The sequence below is a fragment of the Anabrus simplex genome, chromosome 3, assembly GCF_040414725.1.
Source record: "Anabrus simplex isolate iqAnaSimp1 chromosome 3, ASM4041472v1, whole genome shotgun sequence".
Classification (NCBI taxonomy): Eukaryota; Metazoa; Arthropoda; class Insecta; order Orthoptera; family Tettigoniidae; genus Anabrus; species Anabrus simplex.
In genome coordinates this window covers 104,617,875-104,639,913 of record NC_090267.1, presented here as the reverse complement: position 1 = coordinate 104,639,913, position 22,039 = coordinate 104,617,875, and the positions used below count along the sequence as shown (strand labels likewise).

Here is a 22,039-nt window from a genome sequence, read left to right as displayed (position 1 = left end):
TTTTGTTGGCTAGTTTACACGTTAGTGCTTATTTACATGCCTAGTTTGGCTAATTTAAGAGCCTATATGCCTGCCTATTTTAACTGTTTTTAGTGCCTATAATTCTCATCTCTAATGATGATGATGATGATGATGATGATGATGATGCTGCTGCTGCTGTCATTTTATCAGCCATTCAAGTTAGCCAACCAGATCACTTCGCAGGCGAATTCAAATGGGAACTGCAAGGCGGTGCTGCTATATATGCAAATGGCTTAAGAGTACCAATTGAAGAAGGCTTGCATTGCAATGTGAGTTCAAGTGCACTGAATGCATGGCACCATGGTTGGTTAACGAACATTTACGTAAATGTTCGATCGCCTAGCAGCTACCAATGGCAAAAAATCAGCAACTTATGAAAAACACACTGTGGGCTTCAATCAATGTCACTGTAGCGTACTTGCCATGACATGATTCTGTCATCTCGGAGGTCCGTGTTCAAATCCCTTCCTTGGTAAAGATTTTTTTCTTCAATTGGTGCTCTCATTAAGACTGGGTTGTCTTAAGCCACGTGCAGATTTAGCAACAACGCCTCTTGAAGCCCAATTGAATTCACCTGCAAAGCGATCTCAATGCCTAACTTCAGCAGCTGAAAAAGTTACACTGGTGCGTGATATAGAATTATATATTTTCAAATTATTTTCCAGTATGACCAACCCTGTAACACTGATATACCCAGTTCACCTTGTTTCTGACCATCCTGTATGTAGTATAGATCAGTGGTTGCCAAACTTAGGAAGCTTCTAAGTTTCTGCACCATTTTAAAATCCTACTGTGAGCTACCAAAAGAAACTAAGACAGAAATAAGAAGTAAAAAAAAAAAAAATTTGTTCATAGTCTAGAAACTTACATTTCTAGTAAATATGAAATGAATTTTAATTAAACTGTATATAAGAAATAGAAATTGAATTGAACATAAGAAAGAAATTGGAAGTTAGTAATGAATTACAAATGTAAAAACAGATATTTTTACCAGACTCATTAACTTTAATGGGAAGGATGGCACTCTTTTCTGTCATGAACAAGTTTTTTAATGTTGGGAGAGTAGGTAGTGGCTGCCATTCGAATACAGTTGTCCAAGTGTTCATCAGTCAGTTTGTTTCTGTACTTGTTCTTTATCAATTTCATACTGGAAAATGAAACCTCACACAGATAGGTATGTAAAGCTGAGCACTGCCTTCATTTTGAAAGCAACCTGGACCAAAATTGGGTATTTTTCTTTGGGAACAGGAGGCCAAATATTTTCAGTGCTTGACGAAAGCAATTTTACAGATAAACCATTTTGAGAATCAGTTCTAACGCCACTGCAGCACTGTCTTACTGAAAATAAAAATGCTCCATGAAACAAGTAGAGAACTCTTCAGCACCAATCTCTATAAAAGGCGATCTGACAAACTGAGCAACAATTGAAATGCCTTTGAAATTTTCTAAGTGTTGAATCGACTTCTTAAATCTAAAAGAATTTCAGCGTATTGTTTGCTACTGTAAGGAGGCGTGGAAAAGCCTTGCTTTTTAAGGATTTGTTTCAAACAGGCCAAGTGTTTGTATTCACCCTGGATGAGATTCCCTCCCCCATCCAGTTCCAGCTTTTGTGAGAATGAAGCAATATCTGAAATTGTTCCGCCAATATTTTTATCCTTACCTTGAAGCTGCAAGTTAAGGATATTTAAATTTTTAGAGATGTCTGCGAGGAAAGCAAAATCCTGCAGCAAAACCGGATCTTCAAGTTCACGGAAGGATTCACGTCATTCTATCAAAAATTCTACTAAGGCAGGAAGAAACTCTTGATGCTCTGAACAAACGTCTCTGAATTGCATGTGCTCTAACTTTGTTCACTACTTTTATGACTGTTTACATTACATGGTTCATACTTAAAAAATTTCCACACAGTGACGGCTGGTGTATTACACAAGGTAAGACAGAAACACTATAAACGTAAGAAGATCAGAATATGAACATTGATTCTGCACAGTCATTAATAACACAAGAAGATTTTACTTTTGAGCTATCCTTGCTCTTTCTTTAGGTCCCTGTTATGTTCCATTATTTCCATTTTCTCCATGAATTCTGACATTGTTAGCTTTTCTAAGTCAAACTTCGTGAGCTTGGCTGTTTTGGCCTTCCTAGTGTTCCTAGGTAGGAACCCCAGCTTTATTTTTGATAGGTAAAGGTCTGAATCGAAGTTGGCACCTCTTAGTACCTTGATGTTCTGGATTCCTTCCGTTATTTTCTTGAAATGGCCACAGGGTCTATCTGAAACTCCCCCAAATGTTTATTTGGTAAACACCAAGTCTTCTGCTTCTTTCAAGAATGTCTAAAGGCAACTGATTTCATTACAGGTTAAAGGCCTTGCAGAGTTCCATTACCTGCTCTCCGTTTCTGTTGATCCGTTTGTAGGCCGGATATTCTCCAACGTGCCTGCATTTGCCTTCCTTCCCTAGCTGGGCATTAAAATCACCCATTGGGACCTTGCTGATGGCATCCTCTAGTTCCTCCCAAAACTTGTCTGTGACTTCAATGTTTCACTTACTGCATAATCCCGAATACCACCCGCACTTTTCCCCCCCAAATTTTGGTTCTAATTCTTGGGTGCAGGTCATTTTCAAGCCGTTCATTCTCGTAAATATTTACGACGTTTACGTGGAGTATTGAAATAGATTTGAATACGGTTACCGTACTCAAGATTTCATTTCTAATTCTATCCTTTCTGGTCTTGCCCTCGATACCTGTTAGGAATTTCATCTCAGCTGCCTGTATTCTACTCTCCTCTAGTTTTGTTGTAGTCCACGATCCAGCTGCATAGGTTAGTATGGGTTCATAATAAGTTCAATATAATACTTTCTTACATTTCTTCAGGACATCTTGGTTCCACAAAATACCCCTTACACTCTGGTAGAAGCTGTTTGCTTGTTGTATTCTTTTCAGAATTTCCTCAGTTATCTTTGCATCTTCTGTGATCACACTTCGAAACTTTTAACCACTTCCAGAATTTTACCATTCAGTTTTGTCTTTTCTCTTCCTTCCTTCCTTCCCCTTGTCATCACTATTGTTTTACTTTTCTCTGTGCTTACTTTCATCCTAAATTTTTCTGTCTCTTGATTCCATACATCTACTTGTTTTTGCACATCCGTTTCATCCTCACCCCATATCACTATATCATCTGCAAACGACATGGCTTTTGTTGCCTGTCTTCCCAATCTCTGTTTAATGTTCTTATGAATTTCATCCATGACTATGATGAATAATATGGGGGATAGTACACTTCCCTGTCGGAGACCAGTTTCAACTTTAAACCATTTTGTTTATCCTGTATTAGTCTTCACTACTAACACAATTTTAGTACATAGCTTTTATCATTTGCACTTCCACTCTGTTAACTTGTTTTTTCCTTAACGTATCCCATACCAACTGTCTCGGCACACTGACATAAGCTTTCTCAATGTCAATAAATGTCATCACTATGTCTTACTAGCTATTATGCTTCATAATATCTGAATTGGTGTACTACTTCAACTTAGTGGTCCTGAATTTTGTATTATGTCTGCTGATTTCCAATGCTACTGTTTTTGATGGGTTCAATTTCATTCCATAATCATCAAACTTCTTACACCATGCATTCAGATTAGTTTGCACTCCCTCCTCTGTTTCATCCCATATTGCCACATTGTCTGCAAACACCAGAGCCTGAAGATCTTTAATACCTTTTCCTTTTAGTTCCTTTAAAATGGTATCCATAACTGGTATGAATAGACGAGGTCATAAGGCACTTCCCTGTTGTACTCCTTTGGTTGTATTGAACCATTCAGAGTGACCATCTCCAACACTGGCACAGCTTTTGCAATTAGTATATAGCATTTGGATCTTCCTAATAAGGTACTCCGATACACCAAGTTTTCTAAGACTTTTCCAAATAGTTGATCTAGGAACATTATCATACGCCTTTTCAAGGTCCATAAACACAATAATTAGGTCTTTTCCTCTTTCGCAGTGTTTCTCTGCCAACATCCTCAAAGCAAATATCAGATCTGTTGTGCTTCTTCCAGCCCTAAAGCCATGTTGTTCCTCTTCTAAGACTCTAGTATATCCCTTACTCTGGCCTCAATGATCTTCTCCATAATTTTAAGGTCATGTGATAGGAGGGTAATGCCTCTGTAATTTTCACTTTTCCTTCTACTCCCTTTCTTAAAGATAGGTACCATCATCCCTTTTGTCCCATCTTCAGGTATTTCTTTATCATTCCATATTGTTCTGAGAAATCTATACAGCCACTGTATTCCTGGTGGATCAGCAGCTTTAATCATGTCAGCTGTAACTTCATCAGCTCCTGCTGACTTACCAGTTCTCATCATACAGAGCTTGCTCTATTTCTGTCCATGTAATTGGGACACCTTCCTCTATTGTTTTCTGTTGTATATCCTCAACAGAGATCTCATTAGGGCCATTTCGAAGCTTGTCAAAATACTGTCCCATTGTATTCCTGATATCTTTCATATTGCGAACTATATTCCCTTCTGCTGTCTCCAGAGCTGTAATTGCTTCTTTATGTGATCTTTTACTTTTTACTATTCCATATATCATTTTCATATTCCCTTTACTGTCTTCTTCAAGTCTAGTTGTAAATTCTTCCCAACCTTTCTCTTGATATTCCCATAAATCTGAGCTAAAAAATTTGAAGTAGTAACAGAAATAATAGATAATCAGTTTACACTACACGACTGCCTTATATGAGGCGCAAGCTAAACACAACACACAACAGAAAGATCTTGAATGCAGTTTGGCAGTTTCAATACCCCTACCCATTTCTTTCCCTCTCTTCTCACCTACAATGCACCATATTCTAAAATAAATCTATTGGGCCTTCGACTGTATTATTTGTGCAGGTGGTTGTGGTTCATTACGCTTGTTCAAGCAGTTAATGTTTTGTTTTTATCCATCATGACAGCTGACAAAAGTATAAAACATGCAAGGAAATTTATTACCTTGAAAGTGAAGTTGGAGGCATTTAGGAGACCTGACAAGGGTGAGACAATTAAAAAACTTGCCGAGGATTTTTGAGGTCCCATTCGGCAAATGGTGACGAAACAGAAATTAACCTGCAGCGCTTTCATTTTCAAGTGCTTTGTTCAATCATTTGATTGGAAGTCATTGAAAAAATGTGAGCAAGAAAAAACAAGTGAGGCACTGTACATGGGGTTTTAGCAGCAAGGGCAACAGGGAAGCCCGCTTTCAGGGCAAATCCTTCAGGAAAAGGATTTGATGTTTGGAAACCAGTTGAGGGAAGGAGATGCTAATTTCACTGCGAGTATAAGCTGGTTGGACATGTGGAAAGAAAACATATGTTGGTGTACAGCAACTATAGGTACGTGGTGAGAAACTCTCAGCATTTTCTGAGGCCACTGTGCACTTGTGCATAGCATTTCAAAAACTCTTGAAAATGGAGAACCTTACAGCATACCAGCTTTATAACTATGATGAAATAGGACTCAACTTCAAAATGTTACCGGCAATAACACCCGCTTCATGCAAAGAAAAAAATGCTCTTGATCATAAAAAAAGCAAAAAATGGATCACAGTTCTCGTTGCGTCCAATGCTTCGGGAAATCATAAGCTTGATTTGTTAATGGAAAGTCTGCTAAGCCTAGACATTTCAACATGTTTCCATGTCACCAAAACGCATAAAAAATATGTATATGGGTGGACCAGGAAATGTTCATGAAGTGAAATGTTTCTAAATGAGAAAGCAAAATGCAAAGCAATATTAACACTGGACAATGCGGGCTCACACCCAAGTGAAGATAAACCGCAGAGCGATAGTATCCGTACCTTACTTATGCTGCCTATTATCACTAGTTTAACCTTTTCACTGCCGAGTTTTGATGACCAGCCGAGCCCTGTGGGCTGGGCTTTTTTAGGAAGAAGCACTTTTACAGATACATATTTACTGATACCATTAATGGAATGCATATTGTCCCCTTAGTCCTGCAGCCCAATATGGGGTCAGGGATGAAGTGAGATTATATTTTACACCATATTTTTACGACTGGATGCCCTTTCCGAAGCAAACCTCAGTTGAGAAGATAATGAATATGAAATGAATGATGGTGAATGAAACTGGGTAAGGAAGTGGAAGGAATAGGCTGTGGTTTATGAATAGGAACTGTCCCGACATTTGCTTGGGAGAAAAAACGAAACAAAACAAAACAATTCTCTGGACAGCTAACGGTGGGGTTCGAACCCACTTGCCAGTCGAGTGCAGAGCTTGGCTCCATAGACGTAGCATGTTAATACGTGCGGCTACTCCACTCTGTGATGCTATTACTAACATATAATTTAAAATTGTTGATCCAAGAACTGGTATTATCAAAATAATTTACATTTGGGGAAAAAATAATTTTTCTGAGGAAGGGGTGACAATTCTGCATGAGACTCATCATTATTCTTTGTCTCGCACTTTGTTGTAGTTCAGTATCGCCACTTGTTCTCCATCTTCATTATCAAAATATAGCTCTCCAGAATCACTATTTATGACAATTTCTTCGTCAACAAGAGATGAATGTATACTTCAAGGCGCCATGATGGCTACATGTTAGCAGAAAAGATGTTCCACTCCAGCGAAGGTGAAATAACACCAGATCGCTTTCAAAACACGCAAAATGGAGTGGTATACATGCCGTACAGAACTTCTTTGAGCATTTACACAGAATATCAAATCATGACACTATATCGCATTCATTTGTGAAATCGGTGAAGTACACACTGCACCAAAACGTATATATACGGGTTTGGCGGATGTGGCACGGCGGTCAATAACGTATATATATGGGTTGGGTTAATTCAGCATATGGACCAGGGAGTTCTGAAATGCCTGAAGAAAAATCACTGGTGCCAGTAGCTACAATCTCTTTTATGAGCAAGAGAAGGCAAGGATAGCAATGTTGGAGCTTTAAAAAAATAACTGAAGGACATGTACTAGGTGGCCGAGTTATGGAGTGAAATAAATTCAGTAACATTAGTTAAGCCAAAAAATTTGAATAAAGAGAGTCCAGAAATAGAGGAGGTGAACAGTGCTGAGAATGACCGGTCATTGTCTAATCTTCTTAAAATACTTCCAGGCCGTGAAAGCACAGATAAAACAAACATCGTGGGTGGACAGAATGTGATAAACAGCTGGAAATGATAAATGCCACTATCACAGAAACAATGAGTGCATCAACAAAGTGTGAAAGTGATGAGGATGTGACAGATACTGTACCACCGATGTGCTGCACTAGAAGCAGCTATTCATTTCCGTACGTCAAACAACAGCCCAAGGCGACCCTGACGGACAATCTGCTGTTTGTTTGTTGCTTGTTATTTAAAGGAGCCTAACATCTAGGTCATCGGCCAATCTGCTGTTTAGACGGAGGGCATGGTATTGCTGCACAGGAACGGGGCAGTTCATTAAAACAGAAGAGACTTGACTTTTTTTTTTTAAATGCGTGTGTTTACTTCATATTACAGTACTAGTGAACACTACATCCTACAATGTTTAACTTCAGCAGATTTTTATTTTTAAAAGATGCTTTTAGTGGAAGGCAATTAGTATGTCTTTGTTTTGTATTTTTTTTTTTTTTTTTTTTTTTTTTTTGCTAGTGGTTTAACGTCACACTAACACATCAAAGGTTTTCAGCGACGTAAGGATGGGAAGGTGGTCTTAATTAAGGTACAGCTCCAGCATTTGCCTGGTGTCAAAATGGGAAACTGCAGAAAACCACCTTCAGGGCTGCCGTTTGTGGAATTTGAACCCACCGTCTCCCAAATGCAAGCTCATGGCAATAAGACCCCCTAACCGCATGGCCAATAACTTGGTTTGTTTTCTAAACTATTGTGCTGTAATGTTAAGTAAACCTTTTTATGTACAGAGGCTTCTTCGCATAATTTCTCAAGTCCAAGTTTCTTGATAGTTTGAGGTAGTCCTGGTACTGTCCACCTCAAACTACTGAGAATCTACTGTACTTCATATTCATTCAGGTCTTCAATGTATGATTTTCTAGGTCTTCCTCTGCTTCTCTTTCCCAGCACTTTACCTTCAAAATATTTCTGAGGGATGTCTGTCTATTTTTTCTTTTCCATCTCTATTAGTGAGAACTCTTCCTTACTGATGTAGGAAGTGTATGATAAGGAGAAAATACAGCATATAATATCAAGATAAAAAGAAAGGGTGATGATGTATCAAAGTACTGGGAAACTTGATGAAAATATATTTGAATATGGTTGAATAATAAAATATTGTTAATTTTAATATTCAACAACTACCTCATATTTGTCTATACTACACCTCTTGGTTTACTTACCATCAGTATCAGTTTCCTCTTCAGAATGAAGCATATCAGAAGGAATCTCATCCATTCCCTCCAGATCAAAGAGACCCTCAGAATCAAATGATCCTCCTTTAGAACTGCCTCGGGTTCCTGGATGTGAGAACAGTCTCATTGGCAGTCGTCGCTCGGCACGTGGATTGCCAGTGCTCACGTTCTTAACACACAATAATAATATGCAATATAATAATGTAATTACAGTACTTCTAGGTGGCAAGACTGTACATACTGTATACATGCGAATACTCCACGCATGCTTTTCTCTGGAAATCAGCGAAGAAAAAATGGGGTGTGTGAATCATTTGGAATATGGTTGGTTCCGCTTTACATCAAATAATGGATCCTGTTATACTATAACATGGTCCAGCTCCGGTCTGTGTGTCGTCAGCAGCATAGTAGAAGTGAAGGGTGAAGCACGTGTTAAGCTCTCTTTATCGCTCATTTACAGCTAAAGAAGAGCTTTGTGTTACTGAAAATGCAGAGAACATTAGAAAGTGCACAGCAGGAAGAAAGCATGATGTCAGAGAACGTTGTATTCACAACTGGATAAAAAGAAGAGGTGACTTTAAGAAACAAATAGTAATTGCCAGACATTTTGCGGTCAAACAGTGAAGCGTCTGGATTTCAGAAAAGGGCTGAGTGATTATATAGATTATAACAGAGAATACAGATACACAGTTACAAGTGAAATGTACCAAATGAAAGCTTCAGATATAGCTGAGGAACTAGGCATTACGGGTTTCAAAGCTAGCCAGGGCATGCTAACAAGACTGCTTAATCGCACTGAATTAGGGTTCTGTAGAAAACTCAAAAGCTTCCAGGTTATTATACAGAAAAGGTAATGAATTTTCATTGCTACTTAATTTGCACCGAGAACATTAATATTTATTTCCACAAAAATTGGTAACATGGATCAAATGCCATTCGATGACAATGTCACGGAAAGGGGGGATCAAGAACTAGCGGCAATGACGAACAAATGTGTATGGCCATGATACGTGTAACTGGTGATGCTACCAACTTATGCGATATATAAAAGAAAAGCCATTCCTCAAGTATCAGTGAAAGGTGTACAGGTGAGAGCAAACCGAAAGGGTGGATCGACAGTAACCTTGTGGTTGACTGGGTAACATGTTTGGCAACATTGTCCAGGCATGCTGCCATGTTGGTCCTGAACAACTTCCGCAGATCTCTAGAAGTGTGACAGAAGTTGCAACAAGGGAGAACTGATTTCGTGATTATCCCTGGAGATGTAATGTCCATACTCCAGTCACTATGTGTACAGACCATTAAAATCAGCACCAAAATTTTTATATTTGCAATGGATGGCTGATAAACAACAAGCGTTCATGTAGAGTGGAAAAATCAAGCACCAGAATGTGACTTGGATTTGTGAGTGGGTAAAATATACATGGGAATCTAGTTCCGCTGCCACTGGTGAAAAAAGTGCAGTATAGTGAATTCACTCACGAAACTGAGGATGATGATCTATGGGAAGATGGCAACAACAATATGATTCTTCCACTACTGATGACGATGAATAGAGGTCAGGGAAAATGCAATTATAACTTCAATATTTTATTGCACATTATTGATAAAAACTGCAATTCACATTTTTTTTTTTGCTATGGCAGGGTAAGTCCTGGATGTTTCTGCAACAGAATCTGAAGATCATGATGCATTTCTTTAAAAAAATTGTATTTTATTTCAGTTTTGTAGTACATTATAATATAGGATGAATTTCATACAAATAAAACAAAATAAAGACAATTTTCTTTCTTTAATTTTCTCTACTAAAATTATTTGTTGGTGTGGAGTATTTGCATTTATACGGTATATATCTCTCATACAGAAAATTCATTTAAATTAATATAAAAAGATAATGGCGATGGTAGTGACTGTTGTTGTAAGGGAAAAGTAATGATATTTTTAACCTCTTAATACTAAGGTTAGCAAATAGCATGGCGTTACTGATCGAGCAGGTTGCCTGCCAAACAACACGTGAAGATTATGATTGATTTTTTATAACAAATTAATATTTTGTTCAGTTCTGGAGTCATCTTTATGTAGGAGTAATTTCTTGTAAATAAAGCACAAATTAAAGCCAGTTTTCTTCTTTTTAAAAATTTTCTCTTAAAATTAGGGTGCACAGATAACTTGCGTACATACGGTAATATACTGAGTGGCCAAAAGACATGGGAAGACACTGAATGTGATTTTAATAACAAATTGCTCCTCCGTGAGCCCTCAAAACTGCAGCAATACGGTGAGGCATTGACTCTACAAGGTGTTGGAATTGTTCTGGAGGGATCTGGACCGATGCATCTTGCACAGCTACCCACAATTGGTCTTGTGTACTTGGTACGGGGTTCGTGGAGTGTACACCAGCATCAACAGCATCCCATAAATGCTCGATTAAATTAAGATTGGGGGATCTGGAAGGCCAATTCTTTGTCGTAATTCACTGGAGTGCTCCTCAACCACCTGTGTGTCACGACAGAGCTATGACATGGTGCACTGTCCTGTTGAAACATGACATCGCCATGAGGGTACTCTAGGGCCAGAAAGGGATGCAGATGGTCTGAAAGAATGTCCACATAACGTGCACCCATCAGCGCTCCCTGTAGCTAGACAATGGGGCCTAATTGCGACCATGACAATGCAACCCAGACCAGGACAGAGCCACTTCGTGCCTGGACACAACCTTGCTGATACACAGGATCCATAGCTTCGTGGGGCATACGCCACACACTCACGCGTCCATCAGCCTGATACAACTGGAACCGGGATTCATCGGATCATACCACATGCCGCCACTGTTCCATGGTCCATCGTTGATGTTTGTAGGCCCATGCACGTCATTGAGCTGTGTCAAGGTGTCAGCAAAGGGGCAAGAGTTGGTCGTCGACTGTCAAAGCCTATGCGGTGCAGTTGCCCCCTTACAGTCCTGGTAGAAATGGGTTCCTGACACCCAACATTCAACTGGGCAGTGATCTGACTCGCAGTAGTCCGTTGAGCACCCAGTATGGTTCTGCGGAAGCGACGTGATGTCTCTTCCTTTAACACCTGTGGTATTCCTGTGCGGCGGTTTACGCGGGTAGGAACATTCTCTCTGCGATATTGAAGATCCACCCTTGACACTGCTGACCTTCGAAACCCAAATTCGTGTGTAATCTCCGCAATGCTATAACACAAGCGCAGATGATCATCCCATGTTCAAAGTCAGTTAACTCGCAATGTGTTGCCATCTTCATTACACTGGTGTCTGTAACAGACTGCTCAGCTACGTCGCAGTTAGCCACAAAGCTCACGGGTCATACACAGCACATTTTCTAAGGGAACACCCCTTCCCGTGACTTTTGATCACTCAGTGTGAAATTAGATTAAAAATGAGAGAACTATTTCAGTCTTCTCACCAGAAATTTTGTATCAAGCCAAATGGGGAATTTTATGTTAAAAAAATATGATAAAATTTCAATTTTCCCCTCAGGACATTAACAATATCAGACAAGTAAACATTAACTTCAAATTTGAACTATTTTAGTGTTATCATGAACAAGGCACAATTAAATGTTCTACGGCTCGTTCATAACCACGAAACACTGGGGCTTACCACTAGGTTGCCATACAGGTTTGTGACGTCTTGTGAAATAGAGTGCTCACATGCGATTCCACGCTAATCCAGTCACCGCTCACACACACTACGTGATGGTCAAGCTAAATATTTAAACTCCGATGTAATTGATGCAATTATGCTGACAATAACGAAGATGTATCATTTAAATAAACAGTATTTATATTTTAATTTGGAACACCTAATGACTCAAATTTGTATTACTATTATGTAACTAGCACATACAGTATCCAGGTTATGTTAGCCGGGCAGTCTGTAAGAATGGCAGGGCGGTGCGCCCACTAAAATGGTCCTAGGGAGAACACTGTATTTATTAAGAATACTTACAAAGCACAGCAGTTCTATCATAAATGCAATAGTGACAAATGTATTAAGAGTCCGTTCCAGTCTCAAGGAGTAAGGCTTAACATGATGTGACCAATTAAAGTAAGTTTGCCTTGCTGCTACCTAGCCAGTGAGCTAGGATTTTGACATTTCAAAGTATGAAGGTGTTGCTAAAGAAAAGAATGGATTGTGATAGTGGGAACGTCATGCAAACCTAATACAGTTAGTGGAAGCAATGGCAGTCTCAGGTATGGTTTCATGCTCAAACGTTCATAGCCCCTTGGAGAAACAAAAAGAGATAGTTCTGATGACAACCACAAACTTTTCTTATAACTAAAAACAAGCCTGTTTAAATCATTATGTTGTTTATTATTTACAAATTTTGCACTAACATATCCTTATTTTTCATGTTTCCTGTAAATGTTAAATGTTCCAACTAATACTGGACAATTTAATAACACCTTCTATTCTTTAATTACTCTTCCCAAGTAAGCTAATTTTATCCAGTTTGCTGTAGTCAACTTATGTCAGAAACTTCTTTAGTAACCAGTCCCAAGAATGCATGTGCATAAAAACAAACTGGCAAACTGTGTTAGTTGTGTTAATACAATGATGGTATCTGCTGTTCTATGGATCAAATAATGAGATTAACTTGTAATATTAGTTAGCGAGTTCCGAGAATAAAGGAATCAGAGATGTCTAGGGTTGTGCGGCGAACCAATGGGGATGGAAATGAACAATGTTGAATAGGAACAGAAGAAATGCCAGACTCACCTAGAGTCTCAAGAATAGAAAGAACATTACACAGGACATGGATATCTAAAGTAGTATATCTTTGATTAAGCAATGCAGGAGGGTACAGGTACAAAAAACTGAAATTAAGTATCATTCCAACATTTTAACCTTGGTATTGATACATTCCTTAATTTGGTACCTAGCTGTAGGCACCTTTTTGCTGATGGTTTGATAATAATCAAGATAAGACTGCACAACATGGTGCTGGAAATTCAACAATGGAATTTATGTACACAGTCTTCCAGTCAAGCTAACTCAACACTTAGTAGTAGTAGTAGTAGTAGTAGTAGTAGTCGTCGTCGTAGTAGCAGCAGAAGAAGACGAAGAAGGTGGTATGACATTGAATACAGAATGCATAGTAATGATTTTGTTATTAGTATTTATTTTCCACAATTCTGACAACAGAAGTATTGAAGGCCCAGTAAAAACTGGTAAGCCTCACACACAGCATGTACCTATCAAATGTTTCCTAGATCAAATCTTAAAATTAGATATTATTTACAATATTTACATGATTTCCTAAAGAAATAAAGACATTTTCTGGAGGTTTAAGGATCAAGGCTATAAACAAAGCTGCAAAAGATTATATCTAAATATAGGGTATTCATAAAAGAACTCCAGAGTTTTGAAGTTAAATATTTTTAATGAGATAAAAAAAAAGAAGCATAACATGTTATACTTAGTTTAAAAGGGTATATTGTCAGGTTAAGAAAAAAACAAAAACAATTTAGAGCAGTTGAATATGTGTCCACATGGCAATCAAACCATTGCCATGTCCTGGCTAGCAGTCTGGGATGATGGTTGCCACAGAAGGGATGATCATAGTGGGCAAGCAATATTAGTTAACTCAGGTCATTATAACAATAACAATAAAAATAAATCTATCTCTAGTTTTTTTTTACGTCGCACCGACACAGATAGGTCTAAATGGTAATTCTAAATTCCCATGGAGGGAATTAGATATTTTTCGACCAATAGAGCATATCAAAAATCAGATCAAAAATTAATGTATGGCTTTTCAGGCGTTTGCTCTATTAACCAGCATTTTGTCTTAGGCCTGACACTAGACTCGTCAGAGTGGGATGTGTCAGACCCTACCCACTTATGCTGGGGTGTATGCAGGTGAACTTATCAGAAGCCTCTTATGTGGCACAGTCTGATAACTGCATACGGGAGATAAAACTCCACAATGGAATTAATGCCCGCCTAGCATTCCAAATGGTAATTCTAAATTCCCATGGAGGGAATTAGATATTTTTCTATTAATTCCATTGTGGAGTTTTATCTCCCGTATGCAGTTATCAGACTGTGCCACATAAGAGGCTTCTGATAAGTTCACCTGCATACACCCCAGCATAAGTGGGTAGGGTCTGACACATCCCACTCTGACGAGTCTGGTGTCAGGCCTAAGACGAAATGCTGGTTAATAGAGCAAACGCCTGAAAAGCCATACATCTAATTTTTGATCTGTCAGATAGGTCTTACGGCGATGATGGGACAGGAAATGGCTAGGAGTGGGAAGGAAGCGGCCGTGGCCTTAATTAAGGTACAACCCCAGCATTTGCCTGGTGTAAAAATGGGAAACCACGGAAAACCATTTTCAGGGCTGCCGACAGTGGGGTTCGAACCTACTATCTCCCAAATACTGGATACTGGCCGCACTTAAGCGACTGCAGCTATCGAGCTCGGTGAAATCTGTATCTCAAAAAGTTTTATGCAGGAGTGTTGACCTTGAAGTGACTGAGCAGCAGCCTGTCTCTGCGAGTGCAATGGCGACGTCACAACAGAAGGCTCATAAAAACTGAATCAGTTGTTGCAGTACATCAGAACTTTTGACGCGAGTATGGTGGTGATGTGCCAATGGACAAAATCATTCAAAAACCATGCTTTAAGCCATGAAAACCATCTGTTTTTGAGATATTGGCAACACATTACCACTGCTCTAGAATAGCAGACGTTGACTAATTCAAGAACAAGGCGATCTGAAGCATTGCAACTTCGGCTTGGGCAGAAGGCGTGCAGAAAGATTACAGGAAGAAGACATTATTCTGTGACAGAATTTTACAGTGCTCAATGTCAGTTATCTCATTTACAGCAATACGATCAGATGTGCTGCTGTGTTTTATCAGACAACTGTATGCTGTTTATTGAAGTAACTTCTATTCGACATACACATCTTTTCTTTTATGGCTATCCTCTATCTTTTATTCTTAATACTTTCCACCTTTTCAGACTCATTTTGGTCACAATGATATATATTTTTTTCAATTTGCTTTGCATTGCACTGACACAGAGAGGTCTTATGGCGAAGATGGGATAGGAAAGGGCCAGGAGTGGGAAGGAAGGGACTGTGGCCTTAATTAAGGTACAGCCCCAGCATATTTGCATATTTTACCTGGTGTGAAAATGGGAAACCAAGGAAAACCATCTTTAGGGCTACTGATAGTGGGGTTCGGACCCACTATCTCCCGAACGCACAGTGATAGCTATGTGGCCCAAACCATGCAGGCACTTACAACACTGTATTGTTCTACCAAGGTTTCTTAGAGATCCTGTATACTGTAGTTCCTGTTTCTGTGTTCTGAAGTTCTTGTTCCTCATAGCTGACTCTACTTTGTTTTTCTTTTGCATATATAACTTCTATACCCAGAAAAGCATAAATGAGCTTCAGCGTGCAGCTGTCTCCTTTACAGTGATGTGGTGAGATGTGCTTTTGCGTCCTACTGTACTGTTCACTGAAGTAACTTATTTGTCATACACGTCTTATCTTCTTGGGAGGTCCCATTTTCACTCCAGGCAAAATATGCAGGGGCTGTACCTTAATTAAGGCCACAGTCTCTTCCTTCCCACACCTGGCCCTTGGTAGGTGTGATGGTTACCAACTGACGAGCAAAAATTGGCACACTGGGGCGAAATGCTGGCAACTAAGAATGAGTTAGCTAGCAAATTTATTATTTCCAACAACAAACCACATTTTCAGACACATTTTGGTAATAATGTGTTAGTTGAATTTACTCATTCAGGACAAATATTTTAGGTTCCCTATGGGAATCAAAATTTTTATCATCTGATGGTGTAGCAGGCATAAATTTTTTGTAAAAGGGATCAAGTCTCTCATAGTGCGTTCACTAGCCATTGCCTCTTGGTAGGTGTGCTAGTTACCAACTGATGAGCAAAAATTGGCACACTGGGACGAAATGCTGTCGCCCAAGAATGAGTTAGCTGGAAAATTTATTATTTCCAACAACAAACCATTTATGAATTATGAACGCTTTAGTTGCTCTACCAGGTTAACCTACAGCTCCTTTATGCTGTAGTTCCTGTTTCTCATAGATGATTATTTTCCTTTCTTTCTGCATAAAAGGATTTGTCAGAAATGGAGCTCATTGTTATTGGCAGAATATTGGTACCTATGCGTGTTGTACTCACAAAGAGAGACAGGTCCTGTTCTATCTACTCTCTATCTTATTTAATGTACGGCACTGACTCGCCGGCCTAAGTGGCTCAAGGAAATAGCTATTCTCATGCCAAAGAATGACACCACAGCAAGCATCAATGATTCCTTATTGAACAAAATTCCTACTAAGATAGTGAGATATAAGTCTGTACATTCCGTGGTGGAGATATAGGACGTGGTCCACTACCACGTGGAGTTCTTCCACATTTTAAATCCACCAGGTTTTTCACCTCACAATTTCTGTCTTAATGCTGCAGTGAAATCTGATGTTTGCTAAGCTCTGTAATGGCACCTGGCTGCAAGTTAAGTCTTTACATACTAACGGGGATGTAATGCGGGAGAAAGGGTTTTCATCCCTAGCATTCCTTTGATTCCCTCTGACTGTCACTTCCTATTCAAACAATGGCAATTTCTGCTTAAGCTATGCTTCGCAATGCCAATAAACAAAGCTCAGGGGCAGTCTTTAAAAGTTGCTGGTGTGCATGAAAGGAATGACTGTTTTCCCCATCCCCACTTACAACTCGATTGTGAGTGGCAGTAGAAAACTGGGGCCTTCCATTATTATGAAAACTAACTCAAAAGTGACTGGAAGTAGGAAAGGGGATCTGCCTTTATACTGAACACTCGACAAATAGATTCAGACCAAGAGTACACAAGGGGGCCTGCTGTTATAATGAAAAGTCCTCAACTCGATTGAGACTTTAAAAAAAATATTTAAAAAAACGAGCTTGATAGCTGTAGTCACTTAATTGCGGCCAGTATCCATTATTCGGGAGATAGTGGGTTCGAACCCCACTGTCGGCAGCCCTGAAGATGGTTTACCGTGGTTTCCCATTTTCACACCAGGCAAATGCTGGGGCTGTACTTAATTAAGGCCATGGCCGCTTCTTTCCCACTCCTAGCTCCTTCCTGTCCCATCGTCGCCATAAAACCTGTCTGTGTCTGTGCGATGTAAAGCAACTTGCAAAAAGAAAAAAAACATTGGACAACATAACTTGAATGGCAGTAGGCATAGGGATCTGCCTTTCTAATGACAACTAAGCAATTCAATTATAACTGGCTGTATACAAGGGACCCTGCCATTACCAAGAGAACTTCCAAAGTTGAGTGTGACTGGCAGTAGGAAAGGACACTTTCTATCATAATGAAAACATTCCAACTCTATTGTGAATGGTGGCAGGCAAGGGGGCCTGTCATTATAATGAGAATTCCCCAGCTCGATTGCAAGTGGCAGTAGGAAATAGGGGCCTGACTGGGAGTATGAAAGACGGCCTGTCATTATAATGAAAACTCCCCAACCCAGATTTTTCTTAACAAACAATATATGGTGACCTCCCTGTGGTATTTCTCGGCCAATGCAATGTAATACAATGTTACTCACAATGCGACCTAGAATTCTGTATAGAATGTAGAATTCCACAGCAAAGCACGAGTACATGAGCTAGTACTGTTATACGAGAATACTCTGCACATATATTTTTGTTGAAATTTAGTGAAGAAAAACTTGGGATCATGGGTTATTTGAAATAAAGGTTGGTACCACTCAGCCTCAAACAATGGATCCTATTATACTATAGTGTTGCCCAGCCTTGGTCTGTGTGGCACCAGCAGCACGTTAGAAGTTAAGTGTGCATCATGCATTAAATATGGCTACAAGTTCCTTTAATCGCTCTTCATAGCTAAAGAAAAGCTTAGGGCTATTGAATTTGCAAAGTACATTGAAAAGTGTGCAGCAGGAAGAAAGTATGTTAGAGAAAGTTGTATTCACGACTGGCAAAAAAAAACAAATAGTAATTAACGCACATTTTGGACACCACCTTCCTATACAGCTAATACCAGATTGCACAATTTCAACACAGGTGGAACTAGCCGATTACAAACATCGGAGGAAGGTAAAAAAAAAAGCATGGCAATACTGATCGAGCAGGTTGCCTATTCAATAGCACACGAAGATTATAATGGGTTTATTCAGTTTTGGAGTAATCATTATGTACGATTAATTTCTTGTAAATGAAACACAAATTAAAGCCAGTTTTTCTTTCCGTATTTATTTTTAGAATTCTCTTCTGAAATTAGGGTGTGCGGATTATTGCATGGTACACATTATTCACATACATACAGTAATATATGAAATTGGATTCAAAGGGAAAGGTAACTATTTACTGTTCCTAAAAATACTTTTTAAACCCCAGCAGTTCTGCATAAATGCAATAGTGACAAATTACACAAGTTCCAGCTTCAATGGGCAAGTCTTAACAAGATGCGTCAAATGAAATCAAGTTTGTGTTTCTGTTACCTAACCACTGAGCTCTCAATGGAAGAACAAGGGAAAATGCTCTCATAGTGAGTAGGAACGAGCAGGAAGAAGATGGATGATTTTTTCACAATATTGTCTGTATTTTTGAAAGTAAAAATATCTGTTTGTACACACTTAAAATCCCCTGTTTTGTCTGTATTTCATTATATGACATTAATTATTAAGACACGTAAGTCAGAAATACAACCACGGTAAGAAGGTACTCATTTAATAGAAAAAACAAATGAAAATTGCTATGTTTTCTTCCCTGAGGTTGAGAGATGAGAGGATCCAGATGAAGTCCAGGCACAAACTACACATTTTGGTGACAGCACAAGATGGAGGAGTGGTTGTAGTGATTATTGTTTTATGAGTCCAGATGGGTGAAAGGAAGGGGTTGAATATTTTGAGGAATGAAGATATGGTATCAGCAAAAGAAAGAGAAGAAGCATAAAGGGCGTAAAAATGAAGGATTCCCAAGGTCTCATGACGACCTAACACCGTCAGGGTCAGAAGAGAACAAGAGCTGAACTGGAAAGGTCAGATAAGAATGAAACAGACAGTGGAAACAATGACGACAAACTCAGCTGAAGTGCCCTGTGGTTGCCAATCCACACTTCCAAGCTGAAAGCCTCTGGAGGTTGCCCTATCAGTCACATCTAACAACAGGCAGGGGATCCCGTGGATGTATTCTACCACCCCCACCACTTAATTTAATTTTACTGCTGTAAAATCATCCCATCATTTCACCTCATCCCCGACATCACACCAGGGAAACAGCACTAACGGGTAGATAGATATACATACTATTTTTCTTGATGTTAAATGAATCATCATCATCATCATAAAAAATATATGCTCTTACCGGTGATATAGGATTGGGACGATTAGCCACCCTCAAATCAGCCAAAGGAGATGGATGTTTTCCTGCAACTTGAAATTGCTTGTTATTGGACGTTAATGTATTCAAAGGTGCTCCAGGACTTGAAGGATTGTTCTGGATATTAGGGACAGGAATACGGGGTAATGAACGGAGTGGGTTTGGTAAAGGTGAGGCAGGAATATTGTGGTTATCTGGAGTAGATGGCGGAGTATCCAGGCTATTCAGTGACGAAGGGTTGACATCCAGTGAATTTGCCAGCTTTTCTTGAGCTTCATAAAGCAACCTGAAAGAAAAAAATCGTATGAGAATAATGCAATGCTGATCATCATATTATCTAGTGAAAAATGCTATCTTTCAGTAAAATAAATAAATAATTTTTTCCATTTTGTAGTATAACAACGCATTATCTCCATCGATAACCACGTATACGAACAGTCTGTCTGTGGCTGTGGTCGTTAACCCATTAACTGCCATGATCCCCAATTGGGGATTTTTTCTTTCCTTGGAGATTCTGTTCCTATGTTTAGGTTGATAACAATGATTACATGTTGACATTGTTCTACAGACTTTTTGAAGCTTGTGGTTGAAGTGTTTGTTCATTGTTGCCAAGGCTGTGGATTGTAGTGCGTGATTTCTGTGATTAGGCAAGGTATTCAGAAGTTTCAACCTTGCGAAGTTTCAAATAACATTTAAGTCATGTTCTAATATTTTATTTCCAAATTCCAATCAATGGAATTTAATGTCTAATGCTTTCAGAAGATATAGAACACCCTTTCACCTTCATGGTTATTTTCATTTAGCATTGGAGGCTTCTGAAAGCTTGATCCCCATTTGGGGCTCATGGCAGATACCATGTAAGTTTTTGTTTTATTTTTTTTCAGATTGTAATGAGTCATCATACTGCAGTTTGTCTTACAGAAATCGAGGAAATAGTCAATGATCCAAACTTTATGGTTTGTGATGTCCACGAAAATGACTGTAATGTGAATGATACTATTGATATTGTTGAGCTACCACCGGATCACGTAGACAATATTTCTGACTGTGAGGACATTGACGAAACTGAACTAGAAGATACGGTCCCAACTGATGTACCAGGAAGATTGGAAGCGCATACTCGCCAAGAACAGGACTGTGAAGGAACTGTGCAACCTGAAGTGGAAGATGCAAACCCCGCAAGAAAAAAGTTAGGTCTAATATCACTTCTAAGTGGAAAAGAGAAGACACAACATACAGTAAATCATATCCTGACTCTCGAGAAATTGATAAGCGGAAAGTCAGTCTGACAACAGCTCTAAAAGAAAAGATCGCTGTTGGGACGTTTCAAAGAATTATTTGATGAAACAGTACTGAGATTGATTGTTACTGAAAACATTCGGTATGCCTCCCAGAACAATAATCACAGCTTCCAACTATTGCCAGAATGTATCAAAAACTTCATAGGGATTCTGCTACTCACTGGATATCACACCCTCCCTCAAGAGCAGCTGTATTGGAACGAAGATGAGGATTTTGACGTATTAATTGTGCAGAAATGTATGAGTCACAACCGATATCTTGAAATCAAACGCCACCTTCACTTCAACGACAACTCACTTCTGGACAGCATCCAGGGGTCTGAGAGAGACAAACTTTTCAAAATTCGTCCCTTATTGGATTTGCTAAATAAGAATTTCATGAAATTTGGCATTTTCTCTGAAAGCCTGAGTATCGATGAGCAAATGATACATGGGCATCACTGTTTGAAGCAATTCATCCGTGGGAAGCCAGTGTGATTCGGTTTCAAGCACTGGGCCATGTGCTGTTCCCAAAGTAGATACTGTTATCAGATGTCTGTGTACGAAGGAAAATCCAATTATATAAATGATGCATCACTTCTAGAACTTGGTGCTTCAGTGATACTGAAAATGATTTCCATACTACAATCTCCACAGGTTCACAAAGTCTATTTTGATAACTTTTTTACAAGTTTCCATCTGATGAAAACACAAAAAGAAATGAGAATGAGAGCAACAGGGACCGTACGAATGAACAAATGCCCTATTGAAAGTGAGAAGAACCTGATGAAGGAAGAAAGAAAGAGGAACCTATGACTGCAGATTTGATAGCAACAATGAGATCTTGGCCGTGATATGGAAAGATAACAGCTGTGTGAAGATGCTATCAAACCATGAGAAAATACAGAAAATAAACTTCGTCAAATGATGGAGCAAGGGCCAGAAGAAAGAAATACAAGTCCCTCAACCCAACCTGG

General features: G+C 39.1%; 1 protein-coding gene across 1 annotated transcript in view; it reads right to left on the bottom strand.

The window, feature by feature from the left end:
* The window catches only part of PRAS40 (Proline-rich Akt substrate 40 kDa), a 128,540-nt gene that overhangs the window by 37,582 nt on the left and 68,919 nt on the right, over positions 1-22,039 (bottom strand). Inside the window, exons 5-6 of the mRNA XM_067142665.2 lie at positions 19,768-20,068; positions 8,373-8,553 (exon numbers count right to left, since the gene is read on the bottom strand). Of these exons, the coding sequence (XP_066998766.2) occupies positions 8,373-8,553; positions 19,768-20,068 (482 nt within the window). The remainder of the gene's footprint in view (positions 1-8,372; positions 8,554-19,767; positions 20,069-22,039) is intronic.